The sequence below is a fragment of the Myxocyprinus asiaticus genome, chromosome 25 (assembly GCF_019703515.2).
Source record: "Myxocyprinus asiaticus isolate MX2 ecotype Aquarium Trade chromosome 25, UBuf_Myxa_2, whole genome shotgun sequence".
Classification (NCBI taxonomy): domain Eukaryota; kingdom Metazoa; phylum Chordata; class Actinopteri; order Cypriniformes; family Catostomidae; genus Myxocyprinus; species Myxocyprinus asiaticus.
Window position 1 is genome coordinate 26,211,376 of NC_059368.1, and position 21,495 is coordinate 26,232,870.

At 38.3% G+C, this 21,495-nt stretch overlaps 1 protein-coding gene across 5 annotated transcripts in view; it reads right to left on the reverse strand.

Moving 5' to 3' along the window:
• Positions 1–21,495, reverse strand: part of ppp1r13bb (protein phosphatase 1, regulatory subunit 13Bb) — a 58,889-nt gene that overhangs the window by 34,201 nt on the left and 3,193 nt on the right. For all 5 annotated transcript variants that reach the window (XM_051655749.1, XM_051655750.1, XM_051655751.1 and 2 more), the window contains exons 3-5: positions 6,213–6,360; positions 3,719–3,838; positions 2,311–2,381 (exon numbers count right to left, since the gene is read on the reverse strand). In XM_051655749.1, the coding sequence (XP_051511709.1) occupies positions 2,311–2,381; positions 3,719–3,838; positions 6,213–6,360 (339 nt within the window). The remainder of the gene's footprint in view (positions 1–2,310; positions 2,382–3,718; positions 3,839–6,212; positions 6,361–21,495) is intronic.

Sequence of the window (21,495 nt, forward strand, 5' to 3'; positions counted from 1 at the left end):
TGTACTTTTTTCAGGCCTGAAAATTACAGTTGTAATATTTCCTAATTCTTCCAGGCTTTCCAAGACTATGTGAACCCTGTGAATGATTACTATTTGCTATTTGAACCTGATGTCAATTATCCTCTGTTCATTGCAACAAGTATGTGAATGCAAACACTTCCAGCTATACAAGCTCTACATCATGCGCAACTGTGTTCCGAAAATTGTCAGAATGCAATTCATAATGCAACGCAATTATGATCACGGTTAATTTAACCTCAAGAATTTTGAAACTATGGTTAAAAACCATTAAATGTTTTATTTACATGTGGCAAAAATATGATGTATGTAATATATAAATACATAATATAGAAGTGGTGTAAGCTTTCAATTCATGTGAAACTGGGGCTTACACACAAACTCCAAAACATGACAGAGGAATTCGATCAACCAGACTCGTGTCCACAGAAAAAGCAACTTTAAATCGGTTGAGTGGGAGCGTTTGAATGACTAATTGAAGACAACAAATGGAAAACATGTTAACAGATGTCATATGAAGTTACACATCCTACAAGGATGTTCTACTTGTCATCCAACAACCAACTAGTGAGTTTAATATTTTTAACTGTGGTGCTCTTAAAAGGATGAATTGAAAGATGCAACGTTTTGTAATGTTTAAGCGTGCTGACAGCTCAAGTACATTTACGTGTGCTATTGGGTCTTAAATCATCCTCATTATTTAAAGCATTGCCTGAGTACAAATTCAACAATAAATGTCAATTTGAGTCATTATTGGACTTTAAATAGCCTGCTTTAAGCAATGTTCCCGTTATTATGCATAGTCCACAGGTTTATTTGGGAAATGAACGTAAAGTGACAGTTTAAAGTACAGTGTTTTTATGGAGCCTGTTGCTGATTCTTTATAGTGGGGTGTCTAACAGACAACAGATCGCTTTAATAAACTGTTACAGAAGACAAAACTGTTGCATGCCGTAAACTACTTGTTGTGCACCCACAATAATCTTACAGTTATGCAGTTCTGAAGTGACTCCAAGCACTCCATTTACATTGAAGCGTATTTTGCACCCAGTATGCAGATAAGTGGGTTTGCGTCTCTTATTATATAGCCTACCTTCTATTTATTCAGTGTGTATTTAGCGGTTTTCCTTTTGTATGGCTGCGCTTAGAGTCCATATATCCCTAAGAAACGGCTCCACTTACACATTTAATTGTGATATGATATGCTTTTTTTTGCCTCAGTGCTTTTGCATAAAAAGAAAATTTGCAAATAATAGTCCAAACAGTTAACCACGATTTTTTTCTCAGACGGTAATCGAACACTGCAGCATCCCTACTGTCAACATGTAGGATAATAAAATCTCTGATCTGTTTACTTTAGTTAGTGTTTATGTAATTGTGCAAAGTTTGTTTCTGGCCTCAAAATTTAACAAACATACTGTTTCACTTTCTCTTTCACCAGTACAGATAAAAATTAATTACTTAATCCTCAGTTGCCAAACTAAACCATTTAAATCAACTTATCCAGAGAACACAAGGGATCTTGGGCCAAACTAGACAAATGCCATGGCTATTAGAAGTTAACCCTCTTTATTCCCCTTAAATACACACAGAGAGACAGACACTAAAATGAGAGCCATGTTGTTTAACAGTCCCTACTGGAAAGCAACACCTGTCAGAAATAAGTGTGTGTTAAGCACCAGTGCCTAGGTGGCAACAGCCTTAATAATCATCTCCCACAAAGATAATCTTGAACCGCAGTGGATGCACACTATTGCTTGTGTCTTAAAAAAAAAAAGCCCTTCACATTTTTATGGTCTACAGACATCTTTCTCCCTAAAGGTGGAATTAGTTCCGCTTCCTGGATCCTGACTTGTCCACTGTCAAAATGTGGGGCAGATGGTTACATGAAATGAGCTCAGTGGACCACTCTTTGTAGAAAGCAAATCGCAAAACGATTGAGTGATGTGAGAAATGCTTAAATGAAAGAAAATGGCAAATGAATTTCTGTGAATGTGGTACATGAAGCAGAGTCCTGGGACCTGACAGGTCTCACTGTGTTTGGCTCATGGTAAGAGAGAAGGACTGAATGAAATGTGACCGATTAAAAAGCTGCGGAACTGAAGAGTGTCACTTGGTCCATCAGTTACTGCGAGAACTTTGCAGCTGCTACTTTGCATTACAGTAACCAGCAATGCATCATAATATATTATTAGCAAGTGGAATTCTACCCCCAAAGGTGCATTTTGAATAATCACAATGCTGGGATCAGAAGTGAAGGAACATTTCGATGAGGATGTGATATGAACTAACCCCGTTCTCGTTGTGCACATCTGAGCTGCTTCCTTCTCTCCTGCTGGGCTGCTCCTGAGACTGTTGACTCCCTAAGTGCACAGGAATAAAATATATTCAATTGTGCAACAAACGCATGAATGAACACACAAAAAAAACATCTAAATGCATATTGTGAAATTTTTTTAATAAAAAAAAAAACATGAATGGCTGACTAGAGACAGCAACATCACGAGGCCATGGGGGGAAAGTTTAAAGACCTGTTTGTTATTGCCATGTGACACAGAGAATGGATCTTGCGCTTATAGTGGATTACTCCCTCTCTTTCTCTCTCATACACAGGGGTCTCAGGTTTATGCCTTAATCCATGGGGATGCTTACTAAAGGCTAATCCTGCCTAAAGCGATTGAAAAGACATCACTGGAGCAAGTGCAGAGAAAGAATGAAAAAAAAAACAAATGACAGGATAAAACGGGAGACAGAGAGAGAGAGAGAGAGAGAGAGAGAAACGTGAATGAGGCAGCATTACACTGTATCCTAACCATGAACTCCACAATAAAAGTTGTCTCTTCCATGTGTAGTTTTTGTCCTAACCAGCCACAACCGTGAAAATCAAAGATTAACAGGACATTTTGTTTCTGTGTTGCTGTGCTTGGTAGACCCGCCCACAGTGAAATCTCATTCGTCCAAAGTCTTGCTCCACATGAATGTAAATTTAACATCAAATATGTTCAGATTGCCTGTGATTGTGTTGCGCCGACAAATTAGTCACTAGTGAGGACAAGCAGGGAGACAACTTTAATACACTGGCATTGAATCTAAAAATTATGTAAATAGATTTCTCAAAATAATTTAATAACAATTAACTATTGTGAATGAGCACCAATAACAAGATATTAATGAGCTCAATGCAGAGAATGTGTTTGTGTGTCTGAACCTGTCCACAACAGGCAACAGAGGTCAAACATCTAGTCCTATTACAGAGCAAGCTGCTTTATTACATAACCACCAATACATATTATTCAAATACTGTGCAGCAGCAGGGTTATCAAAGTTTTGCAATCCACCAGTCTGTCTGGCCTTCCTTTACACACAAACTCAGTTTGGGTTAAGTCTGAGATCATTTCAGCAATATACAGCCGATTCGCATGATCTTAAGTATGGTATGATGTTATTGTAGTAGACTTTTTCCAAGACATTGTTATCCTTGCCTTACTCACTGGAGTTTTAATGCACTGACACTTGTGAAAGTGCTACAGAACTAAATCATGAACAGAACCCTGTACTGTTCAATCAGGATGTGCTTGTCTCTTTCTTTACATGAACACAGATAGAGGCCACTGACAAGGGAATTAAAAACATTCCTATCAATGTCAGCCAATAAGACAGTGGTGATAAGCGGGACATGGCCTGTAGCCTGCATTCTTACCCTGATCACTGCTTTCAGTGGGTGAGTCTTCATGACGCAGGTAGAACTTCACCTCCGGCTTTCTGGGACCCCATTTCTGCAGGTGCTCATACATCATGTGGTCAAAGGGGATGGCTCGCTCTGGACAGGGAAAACAAATACATTTATTTAAACAACAAAACCCCTCTGATGCTAGGTAATTGGGAACACCTTTCAATAAGATTGCATTTGTTAAGTTTAGTTCATGCATTAGATATCAGAAACTAACAATAAAATATACACCAATCAGTCACAACATTAAAATCACCTGCCTAATATTGTGTAGGTCCCCCTCGTGCCGCCAAAACAGTGCCAACCCGTATCTCAGAATAGCATTCTGAGATGATGTTCTTCTCACCACAATTATACAGAGCGGTTATCTGAGTTAAAGTAGACTTTGTCAGGTCGAACCTGTCTGGCCCTTCTCCGCTGACCTCTCTCATCACCAAGACATTTCCATCAACAGAACTGCCGTTCACTGGATGTTTTTTGTTTTTGGCTCCATTCGGAGTAAATTCTAGAGACTGTTGGGCGTGAAAATCCAAGGAGATCAGCAGTTACAGAAATACTCAAACCAGCCCTTCTGGCACCAACAATCACGCCACGGTCCAAATCACTGAGATCACATTTTTTCCCCATTCTGATGGTTGATGTGAACATTAACTGAAGCTCCTCCCCATATCTGCATGAATTTATGCACTGCTGCTACACGATTGGCTGATTAGATAATCGCATGGATGATTGTTGGTGCCAGATGGGCTGGTTTGAGTTTTTCTGTAACTGCTGATCTCCTGGGATTTTCACACACAACAGTCTCTTGAATTTACTCCGAATGGTACAAAAACCAAAAAACAATTCTGTGGAAGGAAATGCCTTGTTGATGAGAGAGGTCAACAGAGAATGGCCAGACTGGTTCGAACTGACAAAGTCTACGGTAACTCAGATAACCACTCTGTACAATTGTGGTGAGAAGAATAGCATCTCAGAATGTTATTCTGAGATGCGGTTGGCGCTGTTTTGGTGGCACAAGTGGGACCTACACAATATAAGGCAGGTGGATTTAATGTTTATAAAATCTGAAAAGTATTTCTTATTAGTATTAGTTCATTTTAACAATTATGTTACCTAATGTTAAAGAATACAACCTTATTATATTACCACACAATTTTTCTTCAAGAGGGTATTGTGTTCACATCAAAAAAAAAAAGAGCAAAAGAGCAACCCTCTCATGCTGAGGAGCATTTCATTCGTGTAAAAAATCTACAAAGAGGAATTATGGGGGAGGCACACCTGAGAGGAGAACTAAGAAACAGACATAGCAGGATCAAGAGAACAAAGAGTTGAGATTGAATCAAACATGGCCTCCAGCCAGAGGAATGTGGTGAGGCTGGGTGGGCAGAGAGGGCAACAGAGAGATGGATAGAGGAAGACATTTTTTTTTTTCTCGACATGGCTAATAGGTGGAGGGACATCTGGAGTTTGGACAGCCACCAAAACAGAGGGGGAAGGAAAAGAATGACAAAATATAAGGAGGAATGAAAGAAAAAACAATATTGGAAAAGTACACTGGCTCAAAGACTTTTCGAATGAGAAAGTGAATTAGTAAGAGCAGTTGTATAGTATGTGGGCGTGTGAGTAAAAAAAAACTCTGACTCTTCCAATGTAAACATCAAAATGTAGGAATTATACTGAGATATCAAAGTTTGTTTGAAAGCTTAGACTACAGACTATCAGAGGCAAAAATTTGATGAGGCAAAAAATCTAATTTATTAACTACAAACTAATGCTGCACCCTATGTGATCCATCACCTGCTGTAAAGTAACTGGGCTCTTCATGGCTTCAATGACAGACAGACTTTTAGATGAAATGACAGTTCTGATGGAAGGGCTTTTGAAAGGAAGAAAAAGAAAAGATAAAATTTTTGGCACACAGCTGTTAATACAAATCACAACCATTATGGAAAATGGAAATTGAAAAACCAAGGGAAAAAGGACCCATCTGTCAGAGCAGAGTGTCAAACCTAAAAGTCTTCCATTGCTGCCAGATTTTTCAAAATACTGTGTGAGTGTCTTTAACACACTAAAGCTACTAAAAGTTTTATTTAAAAAATGCTGGGGTGGAGAGGTGAGAAAAATCACAGAATTTAATTCTGTTATTTTATATACCGATTATTTCACATGAAGGTACAAGGTGGTGATGCTGAGTCCGCTGCCATTGTCAGTATTTTCAACTTTGTAATTTAAAAATGCACTCAATAATACTTTCCTCCTTAAAAGGGAAACTGGAAACTTTTGCTTTTGCATTATGCTGCAGCCACGCTAAATGGTCTCAGTATAAGTCCAAGTCTCAACGGAAACAAAACATTGTTGGGCACACCTAATTTGTTCCTGCAACAGTCACTTTCTTTAAATCAGTAGTGACAAGGCGAATGGCCCTAGGAAAGATGTTGCTAAAGGGGCCCCAAAAGGTACTCACCATTTCCACGCCACACCTCAGCCAGGTGGCAGCCACTTTCCCCTGGTTCCTTACAGAACTCCACCACATCACGACACGTCGTCTCCGGAGTGATGGGCACCTCCGTTAGGGCCTGCTCCCCATCACTCAAATACACCGTTAAGATCATCTGGGAGAGAAAGAGAGAAAAAAAAGAGATGACATTTAACATTTTGGGCCCAGGAAGAAACTGAAGGAGTGAGGGGGCGTTCAGAGTCTCAATATATATCTCACTGTATTTACAGCATCTCACCCCATGAGCACCACATTTTAAAGGTGATGTGTCAAGTTAAAAAGTTCAACTTTTGACACAATGCAGAGGACCCAGGACAGTTTAAAAAATGGACTAATCAGTTGAATCTGGGGCAGGATAACCATCTTGGTGCACTGAGTGTATACATTAGCAACGGTGTATGGGAGTTAATGCATCTATAAACATGCCCTCTGTTCAATTCAGTTCAGCTGTATTTCGAGCAAATACCCATCCTCTGTGAACACACCCTGAACCCGTTGGTTTTATTTATTGTTCCAGACTTCATCATGGCCTTCTGTAGACAAATGTCTGTGTGCTGTTTAATTCGAGGGAACATGAGCAGTCTAGAATATCTAGACCCCAGTGGAAGGATCCCACTCATCTGAAAGACCACTAGATGGCAGTGCCATTGCTCAAACATAACTCGAAAATCATTATTCACTGATCGACTTGCGACCCACCAGCTGTTCTAACCACACGATATTCTGCAGTGTTTTCATTTAAAACCTTTGGAGTTACACAACTTAAAAAGTTACGAACAGTCACATATAAGCTTTATGATAGGATACAACACAACGTTACAGCATATTGAGTCAAGATTCTTTTCTCTGCACTGTTGTTGATGGATTTCTGAAATGTAGGATGACAAAAGGAAGTCTAATTCATATTAATGAGGAAAGCTCTACATGATTTATTAGGGTTAGGTTTAGGGGATTGGTTATAGTTTCTCTGACCAATCAGGTAGCACTTTACTAATGAATATTACTGATAGTCCAATAAGTTATTGCTTTACTCATGAACACCATTGACTCTTCGACTACCATCCTACATTTTGGACACTTGCCAGCGGGTGTGGAGGCCGATGGCTCTGCACTGAAAGATTGAAGTGGCTCAAATGTACTTTGATAAAGATGACACAAATGCTAAAATAACTTCCAATATACCCATTGGCATTAGTGGGTTGAGAACCCTGCTTCACCAGCATTAGTGCACTAATGAATACTTTTAACTTGCAACGTCCAAGTGTGTCTGTGAGGTACAATCCCACCTCTCACAAAACTGAGTTTATGTGTAAAAGGTAAGACATTCAGGCAGACCTACACTATATTTACTTGCATGGAGGTTAGCTCAAAATACAGGTGTGCGGGTGGATGAAGTGCTATTGCAGTGAAGAAAACCGGTCAAATCCAGAAACACCACACTGACATTGCTTTGTGAAGTTGAAGGCAACAACTGGATCAGGTCATTTTTAATGGACTTTGTGTGGTGCAACACTAGGACTGAAATATTTAGGCCACACACAAGGTTTTGTCAAACAGAAAAATGACTCTGTGCATTCCTGCAATGATGAATTTTGTGTGGCGCAACACTAGAAAGGAAATATGTAGGTCCTACACAAAGCATGGATGTGTGAAGGACAAAGAAAGATGCAAACTTAAACTGCGTGGAAAGAACAAAACACACAGATTTGCAAGTGGGTCCAAGGGACTTGCTAAAAAGCTGAATAATCTGAGGAAACCTCCTTAGAAGGCTTTAACAGCACTCCAAACACCAACAGTGAAAATGGATTTTGGTGGTACAACAAACAGCAACACAGTCAAATAGGACTGCCACTGAGAATTAGCACTAAGGCTAAACTTGGGATTCAACCAACCCAAAAATACATATATGAAAATGTCTGAACTTTGGAAAATAGTGTTTTTCCTGCATCACTATTCCCCCACTGCAAAAACAAAGCTCTGCTGAAAACACTATCACAATGGCAATGTGTTAGCATTTAAAAACCTTTGTGTGTGACTGAGAAAAGTGTTCTTTTTTCAGCCTGTTTAAATATCCAATGTGCCTGACAGATAGCATAAAGTTTGTCATTATGTCAAGGTCGCAAGCAGTGAAGCACAAAAGAGAAACAAGCAAGCCCACACTTTTGCATTCACAGTACATTCTATCACTATGTCAAACAGAATGGCAGGTTTATCACAGGACCGGTGGCAACCAGCGACAAATTCTTCAGAAGTTATGCAAACAAAGAGCACTAGATAAATGTCTCATTGATTTATAATTTCATGCAAGAGAGGAACACGTAACAACAACAGATAAGTCACATTACTGAGGTTGCACAGGTTGCATATGGCAGGCATTAGGACCCGAGAGCAGCCACCCTTCAGCCGCTCAACATGTCAAGAGGTGCACTCTGTGAAGATTACCTTAGGATCTATGCATCATATCATGCAGTATCTGGCCTTTTTATTTGGGAGTGTCTGCTTTAAGTAATCGTGTTTAACAGTTTTTCATGTTCTGTTTATGTTTCATGAAATAAGCCACATCTGTTTATAACAAAGTATGTAAGTAAAACTTTTTGCCTGTTGTATTCTATTAATAAAAAATAAAAAAAAAGCGACTGTGTAATTGTGGATATTTCTGGTATTTGCAACTCATTTTGCTATGCACTAATTATCCGGTTCACTGACTGTCTCCTTATCTCACTGTAACTGGGCTGGCCATGTATCTAAATATCAAGGCATTGTTGATATGTAAATGAGGTGGTCACATGTTTAAATCAATTCAGAACGAGTCGTTTTTGCAGCTTGGAAGTCTTTCTTCCCACTGAGGAGGAAGTTGAGCTATGAAAGTTTGTTTGTTTTCATAGTACAATAAACCAGTGTTTCCTGCACCGCTGTTCAGAAGTGGCATTCCGCCGCTATTGAATCACCAGCGACAAGGCAAAAGAAATTAGCCATATATTTACCCAAGTTGTGAGCTTATTGTCTGAATTGAAAGTGATGAGATAAAGAGTGTGTACTGTGAAATAATAGCAAAACAACACGTATTTCTGTTGCTGACTGCACTCCAAAACAAAGCATGAATAGTGTCCATTCACAAGCAAATGAGTTTTATGAGCCAGTGCTTTCACTGAATCACTCAAAACTATTTGTTTTAGAAACAGTCTGATGAATCGTTCACTTAAAGAACTCACTAAATCAGTCAGAGCGGACTGAACATCCAACTCATTATTGAACCTCACTATTGCAAAAGCATAATTCTGTAGGAAAAAATTTACTCTTTTATTTAAAAGTACAAGGAAATTTTACTCCATATGATTCATCCCTCTAAGACAGATTATTTTAAAGTTATTATAGTCAGTAATATGAAGCCGACCCATCCTAACCATTTAATACTAACTTGCTTTTCAAAAGTTATACATACTACATAGACTATTAAGCTCTAAGCTGCATTAAGCTTTACTCAAACCATTCATCTGTGAGTGAGAACCAAGTCCTCCAACATTATCGTTGCAAATCTGCAAGAGGTAAGCTTCCAGCAGTACTGATTCCAAATCACATACATTTCTTCCAATGTTAAAGGCCAATGCTGATTTTCCTTGAAATATGCACCACAGGTCAAAAATACCAGCAAAGCACCACTCCATCAAAACAAGCAGCAGCCAAAAAAAAAAAAGAAAGAAACTTTCTAACCATCATGTTCTCTTGGAAAGTTTTCAAATGTTACACATTCACTGTATTCTTTTTTTTTTTTCAGCAAAGGGTTTGGGGAGAAAAGGGCATACATAATTCATCGACGTCCGAGACCGTCAAGTCTTATTAGATTAATCTGAACACTGGAAACTAATGATGACTGCTTCTGCCAGCAAAGATGAGAACATTCAGATGCCCAAATCTTTGCAGGCCCCATAACTCCCCTCCCCTACCGTAATATGCCCAATTAGATTCAATTCTTTACCATAATTCATCCTAAAAAAAAAAGACAAAGCCTGTGATGAACAAAAAACAATGACCGTCTTAGCACAGTATATATGAAATCATGCAACTCTAAACTTTCCAAACAGCTTCAGGTGATGTAGACCGCAAAGTATGAGGGAATTATAATGCAAAAATACAAAATAAGTAAGTACAGAAGCACTCTCGTTGTGAAATACAGCGGAGCCGGAGTTGATGTTCCACTGGAACAAAACATGCATGTCAGAACGTCTTTAAAGGAAACACCTCACCATTGAATCTTTAATGCATCCTTTATTAAAGTTCAAATAATACAGAAGCAGATCACGTAAATAACTGCAAGCTCCAAAACTGGCATTTCTTTGTGTGGTCAGCACCTCTTCTATCAGTTGCGCGAATGTCCCGGCTGATGCTCACTCTGTCGCGGGGACGCTCGTCTCTCAGGCGCACGCGCTTAATGCAGCTAGATTATAACGTGATGGCTCGTGACTTATTGAATCATAATATATGTCACTGTGCATTTCTTATCGTGAAGAAAATTGGCAATACGCAGCTTTATTAATAAGAGAGTTTTTTTTTTTGTGAGTTAAAGATGGATTGAAGTGAACAGAAAGGTGAGAGAGGTAATCTTCGCCCCACTATACACTGCAACAAAATACATTTTTGATTTGTTTTTTTTAAAACTAATTTAAAACAATGTACATTTACTTTAGCAGCTATACTGCAGAATAAAAAAGTGTTAACTGAGATTGCTGAATTTAATATTAAAAATACAAATAAATATTTTAAAATATCTAAAAATCCTTAAAAAAAAAAAAAAAAAAAAAAAGATGCATTCACTCGAGAAGTAGCATATAAGATATTTAGACTTGCTTTTTGAAAACAGGTCATGAATATAAGTATATTTGTCTTTACTGCAATTGCAGAAGTATAACAAAGTGAAAAAATACTCTTATATTTAAGATACATTCTCTTAAAGCAAGTCTAAATATCTTATATGTTGCTTCTCAAGTAAATGTATCTTGTTTTAAGGATTTTTAGACAATTTTAAATGGAAAACAAGACAAAACCACTTGATAACAATAGGATTTTTTGCAGTGAATTTTTTTTACTGAATTAAACTTAAAAACTATTTTTTCCTTTAATTCAGTGAATTTCATTTAGGGGTATATTTAAAAGATGATTTTGTCCTCTTTATTGTCAGTAAACACGTTTAACATAGCATTTTAAGTCGGCCGCACTAACTGAAAAGTTGGTTAAGAGCTAATAATTAACCTTTGCAATAATCGCCGAATAGTCATTAGATTAGTCGCTTATCAAAATAATCGTTAGTTGCAGCCCTACTGTTATCGTTTCAATGGGCTGTACTATACTATACAGTGCACTCAGCAGCAATTCTGGATTAACAAGAAAACAGCCCATAGGTTGCCACTTTAAGAGAATAAATAAAATAAATTGTCACTATTTAACCATTAAATACAACACCAACATATTTGAACCACTAGCAAAGAGTTCAAACTAATAAAATTATTTTGTTGTCCAACCATCATGTCACCTTACTTGAGAGGCACAGGTTAGTGTTAACCATCCCCCCCCCCCTTCTTAAAAGCAGGACATCTATTTGTCACCTTTGCCCACTTAAATGCAGTCCGTCTTCTCCTGGCCTCTCTCTTCAGCTGCCAGGCATTTTCCTTGCTCCAGGTTTTATCTCCAGGTTTTACAGACAGGCTGACTAGGCCACGTAGAACAATAGTCACAAACTTCTTCATCTTGCTGAAATCCCTCAAAGCAAAGCCTTGAGACTCTCTCGTCCAAACAGTTAAAACAATCACTGATCGCAGCAGCAACAGTAGCATGCAAGGGCTGCCTGCAGCGAAAAGCCTTCAGTAGTCACGCTAGCTGTGTGACTGCTGAAAGCGAGGGAGGTTGTGAGAGAGAGAAAAGGGAAATCAGAGGAAGATGGAGGGAGGGTGCTTCTCTCATCAGAATTGTGAAGGGTGCGCCACCCGGTCCCCTCCAACATGAGGATGCCTCGAGAGAGTCAATGACAAAACCCCAGACCAGATGTGGCTGATGGGTGCAAACATTAGCTAAGGATGCTAGCTGCACTACATAGCGTGGACAGGTTTTTCTTCTGCATCATCTGTGAGAGCTGTGTGTGAAACATTACAAATCAAATACCCCCTGCTTTAATAACAAAGTCAAACAGTCAACAAAACAGCTAAGAACACAGCTAATCCCACTGAAGACTAAATTACATGTTAACTAAACAGGTAATTCACTGCCACTGCACCCTGAGCTCTAGTGCAACTCAATAATAAGAGTGAGTACTTATGATGTTTAATTACAGTTTTGCCCGATCTAAGCCATGCATTTCAAGCTAAATATAAAAGTTTAGGCAGGACTAAATTACACTGTATGGAAGAAACAAATACAAACACCAACATGCATACATACATTTCAAGTCTTCATAAATCAGACCAATGGTAGTCTATATGCTGCACAGACACCGACATTTAGGCATATCTGTCATATTTAAGAGTAGATGGCTATCTATTATTGATGCTGCCAAGTTAAAATGCCAAATGAAAAGCTAAGACATTAAGAGGAAAAAAAAACTGAAATGGAGAGGCAATTTTTAATAATAAATGCTGAAGTTTTAGTAACTGGAATTCCCCTCTTTTGAGAATATAAATTGGGAAACTTGAAAGCATTTAGAAGCCCTCTTGAGACACCAAGATTGAAAAAAGTTTTTAAAAAGCCTGGCTAAACCATTCAGTATTTTTTTTTTTTTTTAGAAAAGCATATAACTTAGTGACACGCATCAAATTAAATGCAAAGGAAGCACATTTCTTTCCTGGCAAATTATATGCTAATTAGCACTGCAATTATATGAGCTTTTATTCCGCTTTAAGAACCATTGCTCTTATTGTATAGTAAAAAATTCATGCGACATTAACACGACATCATCCAGAGCGAATTTCTGATCTCAGAAAATGTATTAGGTGGTTTTCATATTGGGCACGTTTGCTGCGGTCCGTTTCAGAGTGCGATTGTTCCTGGCGTCCCCTGCAGCGTTGGTCTGGTTTCAGACTCTTTCAAATTATGTAGAACCCCAGTGCTTTTCTGTCATCAAATTAAGTCCTCACAAACATGCACATGATAAAGATCACAACATAGATCACTATGTGTATGCTTGTTTTTTTATTTGGTTATTGGTCATTACGCAAACCAGAGTGAACAACACTTGTGCCTCTGTGCGTCACATGCCATAATTCTGCAGATATGCATGTCCAGGGGAAGGCAACTATATCTAAAGCTCGCAAACGGTAAGAGATTGCCCAGATAACAGGCTAAAGTTACCTCATTGTAGGATGTTCAATTACATCAATGATGCAATGCTGTTAAAACTATGGATAAGTTTAGTGATAATTGCTGTCTGGACAAAATCAATTTTGTTAGCTCAGAGCACAGCACAAAAAAAAAAACAAAAAAAAATCAGCTAGTTGTTTGATGTCATTGCCAGCAAATACATACCAGACTCACTAACCAGATGCTCTTGACTTGTAAAACTCAATTATAATGCTCCTGCGAGACATAGCATGGTGCCTCAATCTAACAATGTTGAAATATCAACTGTTTCCATATAACATAAGATAGGAGATAACAACTGAAACCTGCCATAACTTCAAGCTCATGTCTGTAGGCTTAATCAAATTAAAAGAAGTTGTGTATATTCTGTTGCATATCTTAAGCGGTGATTTAATTGTATACAACAAGAAATGCGTGCTTTGAGAAAGCCCTGTTCTCTGGAGAAAGTGCTTTATAAATCATACAGTCCCTTTCCAAAAAGGGGCTTTTTTGAAAGCACAAAGGTACGAGAGGATTTTCTTGGAGAGGTTTTTGAGTGACTGTCTCTCTCATACAGTAGTTAGCTCTTGTGACAGACACCATTTATATTTTATGAGCTCTTTTATTTGAAGGATGGCAGTAAAACAGATGGCATTAAAGAAAGTGAATGAAATCGTAATGAGCTCAGTGGTGGGAAAAGGGGAGAGGAGAGAGACAAAAAAACAGAGATGACATGAAACTAGAGCTTTTTAAATAATTGCAGACTTATTGTATTGTCTTGTTTTTAAAGAAAGGCCTTTTTATAAGTAATCAAACATGATCACGCATATCTGAATAGGCCAACTTGTTGATGTAAAAAAGCACCATTTTATTCCTAAGATTTTATTATAACATGTATATGTTTTGACAGCTATTGGGGGTTCACACCATCAATGAGGGAAAATTGAGAAATTTCTAGATTCCTGAAGTTATGGGTCAGGATGGTTGACTAATGGATGCCTTCAACAGGAAGATAACCATCAGACTCCAAATATTTTTAATTGTTGGTCTATGCAGATGTCTTTGGCTGTTATTTTAGCATCTCACACCATCTTCAGATCCCTTATCACAAGACCCCTGTTTTCTGTTACATTCTGTTGCGTTCCATCCAGCTATTAAAAAAAAAAAAAAAAAAACACACACACACCCTATGTGAACGCCCCTTAGGAAATGTGTCTAATCAGTGTCTGGGTGGACATGACCTTAAAACAGTGTTATAATACAGGGCTTCCTTTAGACCGAGTCGCTCAGACACATTACACCTTTGCAATAGGTGGCGCTAACTCGACAAGCAAATTTTACCCCGGTAAAGGGTAGGTGGCTCAGCGCACCTTTGAGCTGGTCTACCCTCTGCCTATGACGGATAAGAAGAACCAATTGACAACTCTGCAAAACAACTAGGACAACAAAAAGAGTTCTTTAGCGAGCAGATCGGAAAAAAGAAAATGGATTTCACTGCAAGTGTCACAGTTCCGGCATTTGTGCCGACTCATACTGTTGTTTGTTTTTCTCTCTCACTTGTGTCTCACAGGTTGAGCCGGCACGCGTGATCAGCGTTTCCATGGGAATTCCCAGGGAGGCACTGATCATGGAAATGATTTACTTGCCTGTTCCACCTGCTTCTCACTGATTGCACTCCCTACTTATTCCTTGTGTTTTCCCTCTTTCTTTGCCAGTTTATTGTTTGCTGTCAAGTGTTAAACGTGCTCTCTTTTTTAGTTGGAGATTGCTCGTGTGTCTGTTGGTTGCCTGTCTCTAGAGGTGTGGTTACCTTCCTGTTCGCGTCGCCTTCACCTGTATTGTCACGCAGTTCCCTTGGAGGAGAATTCCTCGGTCTCTGCCCACGTGTCTGGGGAGAAACTCGCCTGGGCTTTGCTTTGCACCACACCAGCTTCAACAGACTCTCTTCAGACTTCCACAACGCACACACTCATCATACTAACACACTCATTCCTTAGTCCGCTGAGCAGCTATAGCTTTTGACTCTGCTCATCACTACAACCTTGTGCGCCTGTCCTTGTTTACAAACTTTGTTGTTAATAAACTTTTTTGATAATAAACTCATTGACTGTTTTCCTCTGCATTTGGGTCCCTTTGTCTCACCCTCTGACAAAAAGCTGTGGCAGTGATTACGAGTTTGTTGTCGATTTGCTCAATGCGAAAGAAAACATTCAAGACACTTTCAGAAGCTATTTCAGTTCACCTACTGGACAAGCTGAGTGGCAATATTATCATATATACATATTCTGAGGGTTGATTAGAAAGAATCGCTTGTAAAAAAAATAATATTAATGATTAAAACATGTTATCATTTAGAACCAGAGTGATTATATGCCACTGCCATGCATACTGTATATACTAGTGTTAAGTACATTTGTTTAAAATCGCTGCGTAATTCACATTCATAATAACTGTTAAAAAATAAATGTTTGATTGTATTTTATTGCCATGTACATCTACTTGTGTTATGCATTTGCTCAAAACCCTGCATGCTATGAATTAAACGTGACAATTTACCATTCCAAGAGTCTATATAAGGCACTCAATAAAACAAAAATCCCATTTAATAAAACCGATCTTCAGTCCGACCCATTATTAGATACTTTAAAACGTAACTGCTTTTAATGACTGTAAATGATAGCACAGCAAAAACTACTACATAATTTTATGGGGACATGACCCATTTTTGGTATACAAAGGCATTTTGATTCAAAGACATGCAGTATATACAGAGTATTAATATTAGGCAAAAAGAACACCTAAGATCCATAAAGTTTGTTAAAAAAATAAAAAAGGTGATACAAAGGCAAAGATGCCACAATGTAGTATATTATATAAGATTAAATGCAACGGCAAAAATGCAGCAATATGGAACTCATTATGAAGACAATCCACATAAGACCAGATAATTTTTTTAAAGGGGATGCAAGGCAGTGATACAGCAATATTATTTACGTTAACACATGTCATTTACATAAAAGAACTGTGGCAGCGGGGGCATGGTCGAGCGTACGTCCGGAGAGTGAGAAAGCGGTAAGGGCGCTTGCACCTGAGCTAGATTATGTGTGACACCTGTCTCTAATTCCAGTGAGCATGGGGAGAGCAGCATATAAGCAGCCACACCACCAGCAGAGAGTGAGAGAGTCTGACACAAGGAAGGCCACGGTGCTCCTGAAGCTGCTACGTTTAATCTGTTATGTTTGTGAAGCTGATGTGTTTAAGTTACAAGTGCCTGTGAAGCTAATGAGTTTAAGTCTACGTGCCTGTGAAGCTGACGAGTTTGTGAAGTTGTAAAGCACTGAAGTGGCCGATTAAAAGTCCTACCTGAGCCTGGAAAAACCTGCTTCCCTGTGTTCTGCTTCCCTTCTGTTTTTGAGCTGTTACAAGAACCCATAAGACTTTTTATTCATTTATTTAATAGCATTTGATGCAAATATTAAATGCAGGTCCTCACCGCTTGTTCAAGATTTCTTCCTTGAGTTCCTTTAATGTCGGTTGTCAAAAGAGCTTTCTGTCACCATTAAAAAAAAAAAATATATATATATATATATATATATATTTTTTTTTAAAAACCTCGCTTTGTTTGCACATGAATGTTCACTCCAGGTGTGAATTGCTTCAAAGGAAACCATTATTTTAAACATATTTTAATTGCAGTGAGAAATCACGGCAAAAATTTACGTTTGATTCAGATAACCATTAGATGTAAATATGGAGGGGCCTAGACAACCAGAATCGGTTCATTCTTATGACCTGACATGAGTTTGACGAAGAAAGGAAAAGCAGTGGGAGGACTATGGCAGGAGTGTAGACCAAGAACAATGATTTGAACTGAATTCTAATTGGCAGCAAGTTAAGAGAACAACAGCGGTGTAGTATGAATATCAGAAAGCTGGGTTCTCACCTCAAACTTTACTTTTGTTTTTGTTTTTCTCACAAATAAATAACTCCTTTGGTGAGGAGTCCTGAAAAACTGGAGCTATACGATGGGAAGTGTGAGAGAAGGATGAGGTTGCGTCTTCTACACAGTGCCCCGACAACAGTGTGTTAACAGCTCACTACTCTGGTCTCCATTGGCTGCCTGAATCACATGCACAAAAGAGTATGAGACAAGATGAGAAGGGCATGCTCTCTCGCTGACTGACTCTGTGACAATGATGGCATTACAGAGCTGCGGGGCACTCCGCCAAGTTTGGTCAATTCAGGATCCTTTCAGCCTGTTCATGTGCCACGACCATGAAAGTTGACTGGTTGAGGATGGTTCCTCTGTGGGAAGCTCATTGGTTAGTCCCGGCTCAAGGAAAAGTCCAGAAATGTAAACATGATGTTCCAGGCTGAATGTGTGCTCAAGTTCTAACATAATCAGTCAAAACAACACCTAGACCTTCTACAACCTCAAAGGGTTGAGGACAAAGCCAAATTTACAAAAACTCTTTACACCAAATCATAATCACACTAAATGTTATAGGAAACTACCAGAGAGCATATAAGTTCTAATCAACTTATAACCAGTTTCAAAATAGTTGTTACTCCATTAGATCATGATTCATTATCACACTATGACAAAACACTCCTGATTCTCTGATTTTTGAATGTCAATTTTACCTCTTCTTTAGAATTTATGTCATTGGATCTAATTCATTTGCAGCTATCCAGAATCCATTTTCCAGTTTAGAACCCCTCAGCTGAGTTATTTCTCAAAAGAAATAAACAGCTGAATCTGAGACCCCTAAATGAGAATGATGAGGGGCAGGATGACCGATGTGACTTAAAGTAGACACTTACTGCATGAAACACTGTCCAGATCAGATGTCAAACAAACACCCAATACATGCAAATCCAGGGCAAACATGTGCATACTCGCACGTGCCGAAAGGCGGAGAGGCAGAATGAAAGCCTGCGGAGTGGTCAAATAAAAGAATTCTGCAAATTCATAGTGAGCAGAGCACTGAAATGACACACTATTAATCTCTGTGCAAAACAAGTGCTATCTAACAGAAGAGATGCAAATCAGACACTATGGGATTCAGCTTAGTTTTGTCCATGGATAACAAGGCAGTAATTTATGAGGAAAAATTAGCACTTCAAAATTAAATAAATAAATAAATAAATAAAAAGTTTATTAGACAAACAAGGCTGAGGCAAAAAAACTATGCTTTCATGCTTCAAAGAAAAATTAAGGACTGAAGAGAGGAATAAATCTTCATTCTGCAAAGCTGAGCGATAAGAAACTGTCCACCTACCACCCGTTGCTCTGTCTTAACATTAATTCCTTGTGCTGGTAAAAAAGAAATACAGCTCAGCACTACAAATGGCCATAGCAAGCCATAACAAAAACTGCTCTTAATTAAATAAAATTACAAATAAAGCCTGTGAAAATGGATTTAAGAGGCTAGGAAAAGAATTATTTAGAAATATACTTGCAAATTAATTAATTAATGTCTAAATAAATGCATAAACAACTAAGGTGTTGTTATAGCTACATTTCATATCAGAGTCTGTTGGATATCGGTATTTGATAATGCACCATACTCCAACAACAACAGACCATCCTGATTCCTTCCCTTTGAGGACACTCCTTTACACTGTTACTCTCCCTTATTCAACCTCACCCATTCAAAATGCACTACAAAATAAGCACTTATAAGCTATGATACTGATCTCAACAACAACACAACACTATATAAGGCTATTCTACTCCTCAAAAAACTCTCTACCAATAAAACAACCTGATTCAGATCTGGCCTTACACTATCAAACTCAGAACATCAGAGCTGCCGTGTGTAATTTCTGATCAACTGGGCAGGTCTGCTTATTAATATCCAGCACTAGGCTGATTTATCAGAGCTGCTAAATTGACCCACAGGAGTTATTAACTGGTTCAGCAGGCAAAGGGAGTAAACACATCACTTACCTACAAGGCCAACTAGCACTTTGTCTGCTCAACACTTACACTTTACATGGAGACCCTGGCACAGGCTCTGAAATGCATCAGTGATCCTGTTTCCAGCACAACAGTAGAGCAGGGCATTCTTTTGTAAACAGTAGCCAAATAAAAGTGATGTGTTTGGATATTTTGTGTGTCTATGACCTCTACTGAGGTTTGATGAAGTATGCCGAAGTGTGAGCCAGACTCTTCAAATGTACTCACTCAGATGCTTTGCTTAGACGTTGCTCTGGTTCGCACAAATACCTACTGGGCAGTACATATTTAGGCATGTCCCATCATGCATCTGCATTCTCAGCATGATAAAGTAATCTAGGTCATGGAGGATGCCTCTTGTGATCAAAGTGGCATATAGGCTCTACATAACAGTCTGAAACAAAGAGTCTAGTATAGTTTTTACAAGGCTGGCCAATGGGAAAACAACTTCTGGGAAAAACATAACTTGGTTGTATTGATCTCACAGTTTAATTAAGCAGACTGGAGAGCTTCAAATACTGATTTTAAAATTAATTGTAGGTAACTGCATGGCCTACAGTATTCTTTAGTCTGTGCAGAGAAGCAAAAGATACAGAATTGTAGGTGCCTTTTTTTTTCTTTTTTCTTTTTTTTTTGCCACATCCACACATTTTTGTTTGAAAACTCATTGATTTTGTTACATTTACGCCCTTCATAAACATTAGAACAACCTTTTGTTCTAGTGTGGATGTGACCTTTATCATTCACCCAATGCAGCAGGCCTTTGCGAGCCTTTTTAGCCCCTAAGGGTGTGTTCACACTTTGCAGGTTTGGTTCGATTAAAACAAACTCTGTTGCGATTGCTCTGTTAGTGCGGTTCATTTGAACATGTGTGGACGCTGTCAACCAAACCTTGGTGCGCACCAAACAAGCGGACCGAGACCACCTGAATAGTGGTTCTTGGTCTGCTTCCAAATGAACTTTGGTGCGGTTCGATTGATATATGAATGCAACATGGATCAAAGATGTAATTTGCCTAATACTGACCTCAAGCATACCTGGTTCTTCTCATCATAGGAGCTATGTTGCTCATTACAGTTCGGTACTGCCGTCAGCCGTCCTTGCAGCATATCTTCATTTGTGTGTGCAACGGAGGAATACCTGGAGCTGTTTTGACTCTTTTACACATATTTTATTAACTCTTCGTTTGTTCTCAGCTGGTAAAAATACCACCATATATATATATATATATATATATATATATATATATATACATATACACACACTACCAGTCAAAAGTTTTGAAACACTTGACTGAAATGTTTCTCATGATCTTGAAAATCTTTTGATCTGAATGCGTATGCTTAAATGTTTTTTTGTAGATTTATAATTTATGCTTAAATTAGTTTTGTAGACAAAAATAATTGTGCCACCATATTAATTTATTTCATTATAAAACTAAAATTTAATAAAATAAATAAATAAAAAGCTTTTTGAAATTGATGACTTGGACCAAATAATAAAGAAAAGCAGCCAATAAGTGACCAACATAGATGGGAACTCCTTCAATACTGTTTAAAAAGCATCCCAGGGTGATACCTCAACAAGTTGGTTGAGAAAATGTCAAGAGTACATGTCTGCAAATTCTAGGCAGAGGGTGACTACTTTGAAGATGCTAAAATATAACACAGTTTTGATTTATTTTGGATTTTGTTTAGTCACAACATAATTCCCATAGTTCCATTTATGTTATTCCATAGTTTTGATGACTTTACTATTATTCTAAAATGTGAAGAAAAAAAATGTATAATAAAGAATGAGTAAGTGTTTCAAAACTTTTGACCAGTAGTGTAAATATAACGAGCGTATTTTGCCCAGCAGCCAGCATTGTTTTGGATGATCGGCAAGTTCCGTCAAAAAATATACGTCATAAAAGCTGTCCAATCAGGTTGTGATTTTTCCTGATGCCTTTGGTTTTGTATCATT